The sequence below is a fragment of the Pavona decussata genome, unplaced genomic scaffold, assembly GCF_977016875.1.
Source record: "Pavona decussata unplaced genomic scaffold, jaPavDecu1.1 SCAFFOLD_835, whole genome shotgun sequence".
Classification (NCBI taxonomy): Eukaryota; Metazoa; Cnidaria; class Anthozoa; order Scleractinia; family Agariciidae; genus Pavona; species Pavona decussata.
In genome coordinates, this window is record NW_028145924.1 from 104968 (window position 1) to 122487 (window position 17520).

The 17520-nt window shown below is 38.9% G+C and overlaps 1 protein-coding gene, 1 long non-coding RNA gene and 1 pseudogene across 2 annotated transcripts in view; 2 read left to right on the top strand and 1 right to left on the bottom strand.

Annotated features, from left to right (window-relative positions):
- Positions 1-10580, top strand: part of LOC146448687 (uncharacterized) — a 31770-nt gene extending 21190 nt beyond the window's left edge. The window contains exons 6-10 of the mRNA XM_085102402.1: positions 577-2813; positions 3120-3177; positions 8753-8995; positions 9647-9724; positions 10329-10580. Of these exons, the coding sequence (XP_084958528.1) occupies positions 577-2813; positions 3120-3177; positions 8753-8995; positions 9647-9724; positions 10329-10522 (2810 nt within the window). The 3' untranslated portion in view covers positions 10523-10580. The remainder of the gene's footprint in view (positions 1-576; positions 2814-3119; positions 3178-8752; positions 8996-9646; positions 9725-10328) is intronic.
- On the bottom strand, positions 4975-7578 carry LOC146448689 (uncharacterized; annotated as a pseudogene).
- Positions 10581-14613: 4033 nt separating the features above from the next.
- The window catches only part of LOC146448690 (uncharacterized), a 28698-nt gene continuing 25791 nt past the window's right edge, over positions 14614-17520 (top strand). Inside the window, exon 1 of the long non-coding RNA XR_014860939.1 lies at positions 14614-14998. This is a non-coding gene — a long non-coding RNA (uncharacterized LOC146448690). The remainder of the gene's footprint in view (positions 14999-17520) is intronic.

A 17520-nucleotide genomic window follows, 5' to 3' on the forward strand; every position in this document is an offset into this window, starting at 1 on the left:
CACCCGGATAATACATGGCTCCTAGGTTCAAACCATTTACAGACTTCAACGTTTGTATCCGTCAGGTCAGTCTTGTGATTTAAGTTGATCAAGATCTAGCTTAGCCTGCACACGTCTTAAACAAATTTTAGGATGTCACATGGGTTATTTTGAATGAATATACTTAATACTTTCAACATGGTTCCCACGGTAGGCATGTTTGGATGTAGCCGACTTTGGCTTCGGCCACGTTGAGAGGCCTAGTCCTGACTAAGCTTATTTTTCAGTTGTTTTCTTTCTGAGCTCTTCATTTACTGCTCGTTGTAGGTACTGTCTGGAATTCTCAAAGGTTTCATGAATCGGGAACATAAAGATGTCTAAACGTCAGATACATAACTGTGTACCCTTTAGCTAAACTTAGCTGGAGTTATGTTTAGTTGTAGAGAAGTGGTCAGTTAAATCCTGTGAGGAAGCTTTAAGAAACTAAAGAAGACTCCCGGTACTGTTTCCTTAGCAAGTTACTTACTGGGTATTCAACACAATGCAGAAAATATTCAACATCAATATTCAACATCAATATTTATTTTGTTAACCTAGTTCCTTTAGAGGTTCTTTCGCGTGGCCCCTTGGCTGTTCAAGCCTACAACAGCGCTCTTAAAGATGGTAAAACGCACATCAAAAGAATACCCGTGATGATAATTGGGCAAGATCGAGCAGGAAAGACCAGTCTAAAGAAGTCTTTAACAGGGGAAACTTTTAGTGCAACTGAAAGAAGCACAGAAGGAATAGAGACGGATCCTTCACATTTTAAAGTCTCAACAGAGATATGGAAGACAGGCGAGAGAGGAAAAAAAACTGACTACAATTCAAAGTCTTTTTTTGATCACCTCGCGGCGAAACTGATGATTCCAGACTTGAGAAAAGAGAGAAGAGATCCCAATTATTCAGAAGAATCAACACTTGCCAAGGAAACAGAGCCCCCTTATGATGAAGAATCAACAGTCACCACCGACAAAAGAGATGACACAAGAACAAGCACAAGTAACACTGAGTTTTCAGTTGAAGACTTCAGACCAACAGAGGAGGAAGCCAAGGAAAATATGTTGGTCTCAGAGCTACCGGGAGACTTGGCGACATTGGTTGCAAATTTGCTGGAAGACGATCAAACGGTCGATGAAGAGGAAGAAATATATTCAATTCTGTGGGATTTTGGCGGACAGTCAGTCTACTACACCACCCATCCAATCTTCCTGACAAAAAAGGCTATCTACCTTTTGACTTATGACTTAAGTCTTAATCCGCACGAGGAAGCCAACGTTCCTGTCAGAAAAGGATTGTACAAGATGAACGAAGAAATCAGTTACAGTAAGAGCAATCTTGACTATCTTGATTTTTGGATGTCTTCAGTTTATTCTTTGGTTCGTCCAGATGCTCCGTGTCAGGGCGCTGCTGTGTCTGACTTAACACCTACAAGATTGCCTCCAGTATTTTTAGTGTGCACTCATTCAGACCAGCCTTATCACTGCACGGATCCCAGGCAGCTGGCGCTCGAACTCTATGGATTCTTACGAGAGAAGATTTATGGTAATCACCTATTTAAGGATGTCTTTGTTGTCGACAACACAAAATCAGGAGGCAAGCAAGAGTGTCCAGAAGTTGTTCGCCTGAGGGCGGAAATACTTGCTACTGCTAAGAAGCTACCCCAGGTGAAAGAGTTTATTCCATTGAAGTGGTTGAGGTATGAAAATGAGCTGCAACTCTTGCGCAAAGACGGCTTCAAGTGGATTCCTTTGGAGAAAGCTAGAAAAGTTGCTTCAGTTAAGTGCGCAATAAATGACCATGACCAGTTAAGGACAGTGTTGGACTTTCTACATGATCAGAGAATTTTGATTAATTTCAGTGAAACGCCAGAGTTGGAGGCTATGGTGATTTTGGACCCCCAGTGGCTCATTGATGTCCTCAAGAAGGTAATTACTGTTAAAAGATACGAGCACTCAGACGAAAACGTTGAAGAGCTGTGGGTTAAGCTCGAGAAGACTGGAATACTGGATGAACGACTGCTATATCATGCATGGGGACCCCTGCTTGAAAGCCAAGTAACCTGCCAAAGCCTCATTGCAATAATGGAAAGATTTAGCTTGCTCTGTTCCTGGCCTCACCTAGACACAAACAAACAGTACCTTGTACCATCGATGTTGATGTCTCCTCCGACAGAGGACGTCCTTGAGCTTCTTGCTTCTGTGCAAATTCCTCCACTTTTTGTGAGGTTCGAATCTGGTCGGGTGCCTCCAGGCCTGTTTTCCCGACTAATTCTGCAAGTTTACAAGTGGTGCAAGGAGGAGTGGGAAAGCATGCTGAATCCTGAACTGTTCCATAATTTTGCACTGTTTCACATACTTCCTGACCGAGGAACGTTTGTTACTTTTCTCTGCCATTCCTCGTCTATCGAAGTCGTCCTTCACAATGGAAGTGATGCTGTTGAGGTGGAAGCGGCAGGGCTTAGCCATGTCCAATTTGACGCTACCATAAGCCGTGATATCCATGGCAAACTGAAACTGATTCTGGAGTGCATGCGGCTGGAATTTGGCTGGCTAAAAAACATGCGCTACGAAATGTGTGTGTGCTGTCCAGTTTGTTCTCAAAAGAGTTCTGTCAAATGCCGCGCTCATGAAGTACGTGGTTGCGAGTGCCTACATTTTTTGTCAGAAATGGAATTGCAGAAGGTCCAATACTGCACCAGGGGTGGCCTTAGGGATTGCAGGATTCGCACGAAGATGTTTGAACCTTGGTTCTCATTTTCATGTGCAAAAGAGGACAGGATTTCAGTTAAACAGGTTGGTTTAATCTCTATAGTAGAAAAAAATTATGGTAATTGTACCTCGTCGCCATAGTTACGTAACACGTTTTGACTGTTTGTTCATCACTTAGCTGACGTATCAGATGAAATAGTTTTTGTATATATATATCAATGGTAATCGTGAAAACGGTAGTTACACTTCATATTCTGGTATTCGCGGAAAGACACAACTTTATCTTTAAGGTCGTGCGAATAATGCCGAGAAATCTGTAAATCGTGAAACGTAACAAAGGTAAAACAAAACGTAAAGGAAGATTTACAATGTATCATTTTTCCCTTACAGGAGCAAGCTGCTACTGGACTTAGTATCGATGAAAGAAGCATCGTTCCTTTCAAGGACGGTAGGCTATTTTTAAATTTATTTTTCAAACATTCAATGGAATATAACGGCAATGTTTTATACCGACCTTTTAACCCCTGTCTTCTGCAACTATTTGACCTGGCAGCATTTTTCGTACGTTTTCGTTCAATTTTTACTCTAAGACTTTCAAGTTCCGTTAAGAATGCCTAGGGAGAAATACTCTGTTGTATTTATTTATTTATTTAACTTTATTTATCTACGGGTGAATTATCAGGCCCCGGTTGTTCAAAGAGTGCCTAGGGAGAAATATTCTGTTATATTTATTTATTTATTTATTTATTTATTTATTTAACTTTATTTATCCACGGGTAAAACATCAGGCCCCGGTTGTTCAAAGAGCGGATAAGTCTTATCTTATGAAAATGCCGTGTGAATTAATTAATCATTATCGAAGAGGAAACCTCTACAGCCGGATTTGAAACTAGCAAGAGATTGTGCTTGCCGCAGATTGATAGGTAAGCTGTTCCACAGCAACGCACCACTGTAGCTGAAACTGTTTTTTAGAAAATTGCTGCGGGGGAGTGGGACAGCTAGTTTGCCCTCACAACTCCTAAGAGAATAGGTAGATATTGTACTCCCATTAGTAAACATTGATTTCAAATAACCAGGGGCGAGACCATTGAGAGATTTATAGACCATGGTGACTGTTTTTAGATCACGTTGAAGTTAAAGTTTTTGTCAGCCAAGTCTAAAGAGATCATCCGCATTGGCATCATATGAAGAAGAGGTTAAAATACGTGCAGCGCGATTCTGTAGTTTTTGTAGTTTAATAGAAAGAGATTTATTGCAATTCCCCCATACGACACTCGGTAATCGAAATGAGGTTGAACTAAAGTATTATAGATGCATAGGAGCGTTTCGAAAGGAACAAAAGACCCATTTCTCTTTAAGATGCCAATGCAGGAAGTAATTTTTTTGGAAATATGTTCGATATGTATGTTCCAAGTTAAGTTTTCGTCTACATATACTCCAAGAGATTTCGTAAATTCTACTTGTTTTATAGAATTACCGTCGATAGTAAAGGACGGGAGTCTGTTAAAAGTATTTAACCTTTGCCTTGAACCAATCAACATAAACTCGGTCTTTGACCTATTAAGAGTGAGATTATTTGCCGTTAACCATTCAGTAATTTTATTTAGATCATCGTTCATATTTTCTTCTAGATGCGCAACGTCGTTACTGGCAAAGGTCAAATGAGTATCGTCCGCATACATTCTAGGATGTGCGTTAACAAGACAGTTCAGTAGATCGTTTATGTAGAGTAGAAAAAGAAGAGGTCCAAGGATAGTACCTTGAGGAATACCGCAAGTTAAAGGTTGGCTATCAGAGAGAGAGAGCCATTTACAAAGCATTTCTGCATACGATTATCCAAATAGGATTTAAACCAATTAGACGAGTTGCTTCCGACACCAAAAGCCTTTAATTTAGATAGCAAAATAGAATGATCGACGGTGTCGAAAGATTTCTTCAAATCAAGAAAAATTACTGCATTAACATTACCTTTATCTATATTAAAAGCTCAATTATCGGTGGCTTCGAGCAAGGCAGTAGCAGTGGAATGAAGGGAACGAAACCCTGACTGATTACAGGAAATCAGATTATTTACAGTTAAATATTCGTAAAATTGATTGTATACGATTCGCTCAAAGACCTTAGCCACAACAGGGATAATAGAAATAGGGCGGTAACTATTTAAATCGGAACGTTCTCCCTGTTTAAATAAAGAAATTACTTTTGTGGATTTCCATTCAGTACGAAAGACACCGGATACAATAGATCATTTAAAGATAGCACAAAGAGAACTTGCGATTAGATCAGCACACTCTCGAAGAAGTCGTGCCGAGATTTTATCTAGGCCCGTCGCTTTAGATTTACAAAGTTTAGATAATAAAGAAAAGACTGTTGAGCAGTCAGTGGTTCTATGTTCAGTCTCCATAACATAATCTAGGTAAGATGGGGTGTTTCCATTCTGCTGGATTGCATTGATAAGTTTCACTCCAATACTAGAAAAATGATCATTAAAAGCAGACGAAAGTTCCCGAGGATCGTTAATGCTAGTGTTATCTAATTTAATCTCTCTAACAGAAGAGCTGTGGATTTTTCTCGAAGTAAGTTCGTTAATTATTCGCCAAGTCAAACGGGAATTACCTTCGCTTTCACGCAACGCATTTTTGAAGAATTGTTCCTTGGCTTGTTTGATTTCATTGTTTACAGCGTTGCGACATTTTTTAAACATCAACCAATCACATGCATTTCCGGAACGAATGGCCTTCACTTTGAGAACATCTTTATAATGCATTTTTTCTTCAGCTGAGGTGTGATCCAGGGTGATTTAGATGCCCGAATGCGTTTTGTGCGCAGTGGGGCGTGCTTATCAACGCATTGGAAAAATAAATCTTTCCAAGTGTCCCACATAACGCTTGGGTCATCATAACTGTTTACCTCCCAATCTTGTGTTGAAAATCAAGGCGAAACCTTGCGGAGTCGAAATTGCTGAATTTCCTATAAGTTAAGGTAGAATGACCTTTAGGTGAATTGATGGAAATCTTACGGAAAGTATAAACGAGACTATGGTCACTTAGACTTACATGGGACTCACCAGCGGAAACAATATTATTCTGACAATTTGTAAGAATAACATCAATCAGAGTAGAAGATGTGTTAGTAATGCGAGTTGGACCATCTATAAGTTGGTAAAGATTATAAATATCAAAAATATTTGTTAATAACACTGTGTTGATATCAGGTTGCGGAGAGGCCAAATTACAGTTAAAGTCACCCATTAAGTAAAACTCAACGTTCTCCGTGTCAAGCTTGCCGACAAAAGATTCAAAATGAGAAAATATCTCAGTCGATGAATTAGGAGGCCTATTGCCTGATTTCATACCGTGGGGGTCTGGGTACAAGTCTGTGTATTATGGGATATGGGACTCAACACCCACATAGCCAGAAAGAGCACATCGAACTTTACAACATCCTCAAGTTTGGTGTTAATCAAGCTAATATTAGGCGAGATACAGCCATTCAAAAACTTAAAAAATTTACTTAGAAATGTATGGAACGCCGGACAAGACGGACGATTTGTCCTTAGTAAATTTTTTAAGTTTTTGAATGGCTGTATCTCACCTAATATTAGCTTGATTAACACCAAACTTGAGGATGTTGTAAAGTTCGATGTGCTCTTTCTGGCTATGTGGGTGTTGAGTGCCATAACCCATAATACACAGACTTGTACCCAGACCCCCACGGTATGAAATCAGGCAATACCGGGTGGCAATAAGAAAGGGTTTAGATCGAGGTTTACGAATCTCGATGCATACGTTTTCTGGGTGTATATCACTTAGATCAGGGCGTAAAGGGAAATTTATATTAGATTGAACATAGATGCAAACTTCCCCACCAGATCGACCGTTATGTTCACGATCGCGGCGAATGATATCATAACCAGGAATGTAAACTTCGTCGTCGCTCACAGAATCATCAAGCCTCGTCTCATTAATAGGTCGAAGAGCAAAACTCTCAGCTCGTCAATGTGTTTCGGCAAGCTTGCAATATTTAAGGAGGCTAATTTAAAGCCACGCATTGAAGGTAAAAAGGCAGAAGACTCACGAGACAGATTCGAATTCTCTTCCACTACAGATATTTCATCAGTCCTAGAGGACACGTAAGAGAAATTAAAATTTTCTTCGGCTGCAGGGGTTTGATCGGCTCTCCTGGAAATAGGAGTTCAGTGCGTTGAGCTATTATCTAAGGCATTCACAAAGTTTCTAAAAAGGATGTTATTACCTTTTTCATTCAGATGTAGTCCGCTCCTATTTAGACAATTTCTGTCAATGTTTTGATGCTTAATCATTCTCCAGTCATTTTGATTGCAGTATTTCGAAAGGCGCTTGTTAACAGCTTTCACAGCATCATTTGGAACATTGTCTGATCTCGACACCAGCTCCGATAGGATAACTTCGGCGTTAGATTCCATTTCGATTTTCCTGGCAAGGTCCACAATGTTCTCAGCTACTACAGTTGGAGAATGGTCACGTAGGTCATTCTTTCCTACATAGAGAATGATCTGTTGAGGGCTCTTGTAAAAAGTAGGCATTAGGTAGTGCTTCATGTCGTTGGTGGTTGCGCCAGGGAAAGATTTAACAACCACGCGATGGCCGACTTTCCTACCCAGCTTCCGTCCCTGTATTTGTTTTATCACAGAGTAACCCACCAAGACAGTTGTAAATGACTGATCTGCATCACTGGGAGGTGTAATATCTTTCTCTGAATCCTCGCCTTGTATGCCTTGTCTAGAAACACCAGAACATCACGTGTTATTTCGCAAAACCGTAACACCAACCACCTGAAGATGAGATTAATGCTTATTACCAGACCTCATCTTCTAACTGGTGCGATCAGACTCTAGTTTCGTTTTCCAGTGAGAAATACGAAAAAAAAAGTAGCAAGGGACACACAACAGAAAAAAAAAGAAGGCTGTTTTAATTGACCCTGGTAGCAGGTGTACTTGTGTTCCAAGGTGCTCTTGGCTCTTGAACTGTTTTTGGTTTTAGTGCATGCGAAAAAATGGTATCGTACCATTTACAATCGGAATTCTAACCTGAATTTGTTATTAGGAAGAAGAGTTCAATAAATCCAAGAAAAAAGAGAAACTAGGACATTATATTTTTGTCAACAGAAATCTTTTGAGAGAATGCAAACGATACTTGGTTTCTTATTCCTTTTTTTTTTAACTTTTTACCACCGATTTCATTGATACGCGACCCTCGAATAAAAACTCCCGGGAGCATTTGGCGATTCGCTTCCGTCAATCATGCGCTCCTTATATGGTGTTATAGGAATGCCGCTCTTATTTTAAAAAAAATATGGCGGCCACTGTGTAGACTGTTCGGTCGTTGTCGAGTGGTGTATTTGCTCGTGCAGGGGTTGAGCATCGATTGATGGAAGCCACACTGACTGTCTTTCCTCTCTTGCGTACTGAACTGAGCCATCCCTGTATTTTATCTTCGTACACTCCTGGATATTACTCAATTAACTTCAATTACTCTCCTTATAAACAATACGTCATGTGCTGTAAATGATAAAGACGATAAATGTCATTTGCTGCATGCTTGTTTATTTATGCCGATTTATGCTATTCTTTTTTAATTTTTTTTTTCACCTACCGTCCATATTTTGTCTTGCTTTTCCCGTACGGGCTGGGTAATCAACCGTGGAGGTATTTCTGTATTTTTTCCGAATTTTCTTCACAAATGTCAACCCCACTTTCAGAAGTCTTGCTATAGCCATCGCGCTCAACCCCTGCACGAGCAAAATGCACCACTCGCCAACGTAAACTTGAAGAATAAAAAGCAACCATGTCGAACAAACAGGCTACACAGTGGCCGCCATATTTTTGAAAACAACAGCGGCGTCCCTATAACACCATATAAGGAGCGCATGATTGACGGAAGCGAATCGCCAAATGCTCGAGGGAGTTTTTATTCGAGGGTCGCGTATCAATGAAATCGGTGGCAACCTTGTAAAATAGTATTTATTTGATTTTTGTTTTGAAGGAACGGATAGAGCACCACTTGCTCTCCCCGCTGGCGTTCTTGATTCCATTGAGTCTCAGTCATGTGATGCTAAGGAAGTTGTTGTTCGGCTACAAGAATGTATGCAGTTGAATCAAACTACACTTGAAAATCCAGATCCTGAGGCGAAACGCTGGATCCGATGTCTTGCCAATGCTGCGAAATCTGAAAGAAGGATGGACGTAGTAAAACACTTGAGGACGATTGCTCCTGCCGGCACTACTGGTGAGTTAACAATGCATAGCTAGATCATAGAAGTAGGTCCCTTAAAGTTGATTATTTTACCTTTCATGATAGGGAAATCCAATACCGGATTTGAAGCTCACCGCCGTATTATGACAAGTGTACGTTTTGCGAACAATTTCTCTTTTTTCTGAAAGATACATTATAAACGCGGTCCTGGCCTTCTTGGCGATATTCCGTGGTAGAGGCCCGGGGTAAATGATAACAACTGCAAGGGTAAAGTCCTTAGAATTTATCCACACTCCAAGAAATGTGTCAGTCAAGTGCAATATTCCTCAAATGTCTTGAGCCACATTGTAATTGACACTGGTGGTCGCTCCTTGATGACACAATTTAAGCATTCCGCTGTGCCAAGAACACTAAGTCCAATTAATCAGAGTTATAACTTAAATTTCGCTCTGTTTGCTTTCTATTACTATGCTTCAAGCCAACTTAATTGTGGTAATTTTACTACCAAGGAGAGAAAAAATAATCCATGTGTTGGCTAACCAAAACAGCATATGCATGCGTATTCCAAATACTTCCACCATTTATCTCAATCTGCAAACTAATACCCAAACCATGCGTGCAAATTGTCCAGGCTCCTGAGTACTTTTTGTATCGTCTATTGAAACTGCTGTTTGTCTAAACCAGGCCCTTTGTTGCCGGAAGACCTTGATGTTGGATGCATCCCATTCAAGCAGAGAATGGAATTAACATTTTCTCTTGGTGGTAAGTGCGACAGTGTGCTACAGAATCCTGTATTACTGAATTCCAAGAAGTTTCTTCTTCAAGAAGGAAAGTTAAAATTATATTATTACCATGTAAGAGATTCCATCAAGAAGTTCCGTTTTATTTTTAAGTAGAACTAACTGTAATTAGTAGTCAAGTTCTTTTGCCCCCGGATTTGCTATTGTCTGAAATAACTATCCGCGCTCCTTCCTTTTGGGTCTTTTCTTTTAGGGCTTTCAGTTTTAATGTATAAATTTAATGTTTTTAATAGTTTTTCATTTGTGAAGTCTCAATAAAATTATCAAAAACAATAATAATAAAAAACCTTGGAATATGATAAATCTTATCGATTAGCATTGTCATGGAAATGGTCTTGGCCTATTCCGAGTTAATTTTGCCGATCACTGCATGAGTTAAAACTGGCATTTCATAGTTTCATGAATAAATGAAAGCAAAGTGGCAACAAAATAGAAAGATAAAGTCGACTTCGCCGTTATAACTTTCATGAAGTAATAGACCATGCAAAATATATTACCAGGAGTTAAATTTGAAATAACACATACTTTACATAACTCAAACTATCCGTGAATCGTTTTTCTTTCAGGTGGAGATGAATGGAAATGGCTTGCCGAGAAGCTTGGCATGTCTTACAACCAGATCCGCTTCCTTGACAAGAGAGCCACCAACCCTTGTGATGTTGTCCTTAACCTTATGGCGCAACACCGCTGTTTCCGTGTTGGAGAACTCTACGACAAGTTAGTGGAAAGTGAGCTTCCAGGATCAGCTGACTTACTATAAATAGTACGCTGTACGCTTAACATTTTTATTTTAATATTTCAATATTGGAAAAAAACTCTTTGAGAAGACAACACACAAATTTTCTGTTAAATTTAAATATGTACTAGAACTATTATTCGTCCAAGATTGTTTACGACACCTTTTTAAGGTTTTTCTTAAAGCTAAGCAGCAGATTTTATTTGTACATATGTTGAAATAGTTACCAAAAGTGTTAATCTAACATAGTTTTTGAGAAGTGGTTCTCACTGGTCTTGGTGGATTTACAATACAAGAAATGTGACTACAGCTGCCGTCATGTAGGCGATAGACAGACCGCTTCGGTTTCTGTAGTTCTTGTTATTAACCCTATCTTAGGAGATCTATCATGATTTACCAAAAACAAATTGTAGGGCTGCAAAAAGAGCCAACAACCAGTAATGTCAACTAACGAGTACCTAGTGTACAGTTCGGCCATCCGATCTTTAATCAGCCGCTAGGAAAAAGAAAAAATGGCTGCGTAAGTGAACTTCTTTTTATTGTGTGCCATGAAGTGAAACAAAAAAGAAATAGAAAAAAAACACCATTTGTTTAGAATTGGCTTTTTGTAGTACAGGTAGTTTGATCATGTTTGTTTATCATGTACCATAAAGTGAAAAAAAAATTGTTTAGGATTATCTACTGGTATTACTGTTACGCAGTGTGAGAGGCAGTTTGTTAATCGTCTGTTTTCACTGCGCTCCTGAAGGTTTTCGAAGCTACTCGTGTAATTTTTTAGTAACATTGTGTATGGAAACACGAAATTGACATACATGATTATATAAGAGCCGGGCTTGTCAGGTCTGTACAGGCCTGCAAATGATCCCCAATTTGAGCCGCAAACGATCCCCGATCGCCTCACCATAAATGTTTTTTTCTTAATAACACCAGTCGTTATGTTAAACTATCTGCATGCAAATTTCACAACTTTAAATGATGTAGCAACTTTAAATGATGTAGCAGCTCAGTGCAACAGAACAATTTGCTTATATACTGGAACATGAGTTTTCGTTAGATAGTGGCGTATCATTGAGTAGTAAAGCTATAATTTTTACTAAACGAGTTCTCCAATTAACTTTAATTATCTTAAGAAATTAATTGAGCCTTGCGGTGCACTCTGAGGCCTCAAATGTAATAAATGTCCCTAAATGTAATAAAGGTCCTAAGTGTAATAACTTTCGGCCCTAAATGTAATAAAGGTCTAGAATGTAATACATGTTCTGCTCCACATGAAATCACACTGATAAATATGTAAGATTTAACTGCATTTATTATACAAAAGCAAGAAGGCCAAAATTTATCCCAATTACATTATTTTTACCTTAAATACTCAGAACCCACTGAAATAAAAGCCTTACATGAAGTGTCACATATGCCATTTTAATCTGCACGTCCTATTCTACAGGGGCCAAAAGCAACACTAGTTAGGCAGTAACAACAGAAATGGTAAATTTTAACTAAGGCCTTTTTAATTTAGATTTTTCACCTTGTGATCTCTTTGAGAACGAATGGATGCGAAAAATGTCACACGGGAACCCGAGTGTAAACTGTACCGCGCTTCAATGGCCTGTTAGCTTGAAGTCAAGTCTGTCTTATGTCTTTAATTGTTTCTGCCGAGTCTTTCCCTTTGTGGCTAAAATTTTTACATAAAAAAGTGCTTTTGACTTCATTTCTCTAGTTTTCTTTAAAGCAGGGTTCGTAAGGTCATAGAAAAATCGCTTGTGGAATTTGAGAATGTAATTTTATAGGCCTGGAAAATCGCGGAATTGGGCGGATCATGAGAAGTCATTGAAAGTAATGTCCCTGCTACAAAATGAAAGTAAGAAAGTTAGTAAAACAGTTTATTAGTGATTTTCCATATAAGCTTCAGCACTATTTTTGATAAATGAGTCACAGAATAGTCTGCGAAAATAAGCTTCCAAACACTACAATCTAATCCAACTTAAGAATTTGACTGTTTAAACACAAACACTATTTGCAAAAGGTATTATTAATTTGAAAAAAAAAATGAAGTGATAAGAAGCGTTCGCTAATGGTCTGATAACCATTGACTTCTCGTGCTCTTGTGCATATAGGAATCTGGCCACTTCGAGCGTTCTTTGATAGAATCCATAATACCAGCAGATCTCCACCCCGCTAAATCAATGCTTTTTCCTTTCTGGAGTTGGGGCAAAAATAATGAAAATTAAGGTCGAGGAAATTAACGCACTACCAAATTAATGACGCGGAAATTAACGCAAATTTTTCGGAAATTCGCATTAATTTCCCATTATTTGAGTAGCACAATGAAGCATGATCGTTTTAACAGTTGTATGCTGCTACCATAAGATATTGGCAAAATAAATTAAAGCGAAAATTAGTAAAGGAAGGGGAATTTTGGCCATTTGCCTGACTAATGACATCATCACTATTCATTCATTAAATACATGAGGTCAAACCGTGATAGGACTCAGACAATGACCTTTATTACATTTAAGGCCAAAAGTTATTACATTTAGGACCTTTATTACAGTTAGGGCCGAAAGTTATTACACTTAGGACCATTATTACATTTAGGGACATTTATTACATTTGAGGCCTCAACAACTCTGCCTGCTCAGTTCTTAATTCACTTTTTGCTTGTTGTAGTATATAGTCCTTGTGTAACCGTTAGTAACTATATATTAGTGAAAGTGTAAAGGCCTGGCTAAAACATTCCAACATAGATGTAAAACATATATTGGTCTATCAAAGTTGGAACGTTAAGCATCCCATGTCAGCTTATCTTAAAACCAAGTTTTTCTCTAAGATGAATGTTGCCGTGGCAAGTCTGACATTGTCATCCAATGTTGGACTACGTATTATCTGATCCAACAATGTTAACTGGTTAAGAACGACGTTTAGCCCTGTCTTAAGGTAGCGTAGTTAGCTGTTCAACGTTCAAATCTAAAACAAATGTAAACAGACAACAATAATTGTTCTGTAAGAGGTTACAGAAAACTCGCTACCGGTAAATATTATTTGCTACAGTTTTAGTGGAAACTAGGGTAGTTTCAAGTCAAGTTCCAAATTTATTTTTGCTACTATAACTGAAATTACAAGTTTAATAGTGATATAGGTGGCGAGGAAGCCTATGATAAGCCGCGAGGCTTTAAAATAATGGGCTCCCTCTTTCATATATTAGTATAAATCTACTAATGTTCTATCACGAATGCCGTTCTCTGATTGGCTACGCTACTCGCTATCTATTCTGTGATAGATAGTGAGTAGCGGTTTTCAACAAAATGGCGGCTGCTTCCTCGCGTTTTCGAAGTGTCTGCGATGAGGATATCAATAATTTACTTGTTTAGTTTTGCGACTAGTAGATTTATACTAAAACAATTAGATTATTCGCTCTCGATTTCTATGCGTGATAGCTGATTCGGGCTACGCCCCCATCAGCTATCACGCGATAGAAATCTCGAGCTCATAATCTAATTGTTAATTATTCACAATTTAACAGTAGAATAATGAAAGTATCAATGGCAGATTAGAAATAGAACAGAGCCAAGACATTAATTTCAATTACCTTTATATGTTTAAAGTATAATGGGGCTAAAAAGAAGTGAAAATTGAAAAAGTGAAAAAAAAAAAATATAAGTTTACGTTAAGGGGAATGCTTTCAGTTTATATATGGTAGTATGGCAGTATATATGAAATAGCGATCGGTTAGGTAGCTATATAATTACAGTCTTTTGATATATATAGGACCCTTTTTTGAGATCGTTGAAGTCAGATAGCTCACGTAGTTTTCCCCTGTTTCTCCTGTCGGAGCCTAACCTCAAAAAGGGTCAAATTTTTTACGATAAAATAAGGAAGAGTGATAAAAGGAGTGAACACTGTAAAACTTGTTCGAGTGATTTTATTTGGTCATATCATTTGTTGAAAATGTGGAGAATATATGGACATAGAACTCGGAACTCTCGTTAATCATTCTTCATATTCAGAATGGCCTTGCCTTTTTGCAAAGGCGGCATGTTTCAAGAAATGTTGATCGAAATGCACTTGTTGCAGACGTTCTGTTTGAGCAAAGAAAAAATTCGTTTGCAAGGAAAACTGAAAAAACTTCGTTTGCAATTTGAGCTCCTCGGAAGCTTCTTCAGATGGGCCCACAAGTGTCGGAAAAGTCAACTTTGCAAAATAATTTTATATTTAATCGACTATCGTAGTTAACTGTTAATCGGCGGCGAAACGAGGAGCTTTTGTTCACACAAGCAGCCTGATTTTGGAACTAATTTTCACCACCAGTGCGCGCGATAAAAATCAGTCTTGAAAACGGACTACGCTTCAAGTTGGCTTGGATAAATTTTGCTCGCGAAATTGGCCGACTTATTTTGCCTTCCAGAAGTGCTGGAAAAAAAATGTATATATAAATGTTTTTAATTCTGTTCAAGCAGTTTCGTATCATACTTAGTAATATTAACTTAAGATTAGCCAGATTCTGTTTTAACCCCATTTTGATCTAAATGAGTAACCTGCCAGCGCTTTGAAATAGTGGACTGCTCCATTTGGTGTGAACTGGTAAACTTCTCTATATTTTACTTTAAAAAAATGTTGGTTATTTTTTTTTTTGTTTTTTCGTTTTTTTTTGTTTTACTGTTTCCTTTGTTCTGCGTAGGCCGGTACACCTCGTCAATCTCGCTGCAGGCGGCCAAAAAGAGCTTTGTATGTTAGAAATTATGCTTGTATGATTTATCCAAGCTAACTCCCAAGCCAGCTGAGTTGTCCATAGGATTTGCCAAATAATTCTTGTTAAAATACAAGATCTGCCGCCTTTAACGTGTTTAGTGATGTTGTTAGGAAGATAGCATAGCCGCATTTAGTGCATGTTAAATTTTAGTTTCTCTTTCACGCTCAATTATATCAGGTCGTGCAATACTGTAGGTTTGAAGAGATTAAAACTTTTTGTATTAATGTTTGCCTCTTTATATCATAGCGCTGTACTTCTAAGGAGCGTGGGAAGGGGGAGAGGGGTGGGGAGTAAAGGTTACATGTGTCATGATTGACACTTATAAAAGTTTCCATTTGTCTGTCACTTTATAACAGGGAAGATATTGTGGGAGCAGGGATGGCGCAGTGGTGAGAGCACTCGCCTCCCACCAATGTGACCCGGGTTCGATTTACGGACTCGGCGTCATATGTGGGTTGAGTTTGTTGTTGGTTCTTGTCCCTGCTCCGAGGGTTTTTCTCCGGGTACTCCGGTTTTCCTCTTCCACAAAAAAACAACATTTTTAAATTCCAATTCGACCTGGAAACAGTGGAGAGAAGAGCCATTCCGTGGATTCCACTGAAATTCCCATTTTATTATTTCAGTTTTTGGAAGTTTGACATGTTAAAGAAAACCAGATTCTTTGGGTCGATCTGACCTATCTTTTAAAGCCGTTGCAAGGGAAAAATCTGTTTCCTACAACTCAGAACATGTTATTTCATATCAAACCAAATTTGGTCAATATTCAATTATATGTACGTAAATTCTTATCACCGATCTCGGTGACTGTTATCCTGAGGAGGACTGTCTGTGGTGACCTTGACTGACGTTTCGAGAACGACATCCTGAGCGGAAGTCATCATCAGAGTCACGTAAATTGTGGGACGTTACTAGATGACACTACCGCTCTGGTTACGGTAGAAGGACGATACCTTTACAGTAAAACACAAAGACAAAATCGACGATTTTCACAAACACCTTAACAGACCGAACGCTGACTTACAGTTTACTAAGGAGATCGAGGAAAATGGTAAAATACCTCTTCTACAGTTTACGGAAAACCAAAACAGTCTGACAGACTTCTAGACTAATCATCCTACAACATTACTTCTTATAAAGTAACGAGTAAACAGACGTTGACAAGGCGAGCGCGGCTGGTTAGTGACTCAATTGACAGTTTTGCAGACGAAAACGAGTACTTAGACAACGTTTTCAACGTTAGACGCAACCCTTACAAGAACAATGAACTTAACGCCATAAACAACAACGCGACACCTGTCACTATACTGCGACTATGCCTTACTTCTGAAACTATCGCATGGATCCTACAACCCTACAACATCCATGTAGCTCAAAACCTATTACTACTGACGAATGTAAACGTAGACGAACCGGGCCACAGACAGGGAGCAGTTTAAGAGATCAAATGCTGGTACTGCTAGGCCAATTATATTGGTAAGGCAGACTGAAATTGTCGAAACGTCAGTCACTGTCACCTTAAACAGTCCCCCTTAAGTAGGACTACATTCACCCGGATGATCATAAAAAAAAGAAACATTTTGGTTAGAACAGGGTCACTGAAGTCAGAGGTACCCAACGAGGATATCTCACGGCAAAATATACCAGAGGATGAGTGCTGTGTTCCTTGACCTTCCTAAAGACATTTTGTAACATTCAGACCTGATCAGATCATGGGCTATAGGAAACATGGGTTTCGACTAAAGAAAGGTTATATCTATCTCAAATAATGTTGAATTACTCACACTGAAGCAGTCTCTTCTATTTTCTGGTCGTGTATCCCTATTAATTTCTTGTAGAATAGCCCCAACTATGCGCCGCTGGATTCAGAACTACTTCGCAAGCGTTTGTCAAGTCTTGGTAATCGAGGACGCTAAGCGCGCGAGCATTAACTCATAATCCCCCCTGGGTAGGAACCAAACTCGATCAATCGTGCGAACCTCGTAAGAAGAAACTATGCCCATCTCCATATAAGGAAGAAAAGGGTGCCCGCTCCTGGGGTCTAAAAGGGCACTAGAAATCTGGCAACGAAGAGGTGTCGGACAAAGTTCGGGAGCGAGAAAACTGGAAACAAGAGTGCTTCGAGAAATATATATTTTAATAGTTACTGAAGCTATTTTTACCGGATTATTTCGTTGTTTGTTTTGAATCCTGTGCCATGGAGCGACTAACTAACTCCCTTCCAGGTTTGGAAAAAGGATTATTACTTTAAATACGTATCCTCCAATTCAGCGCTTGG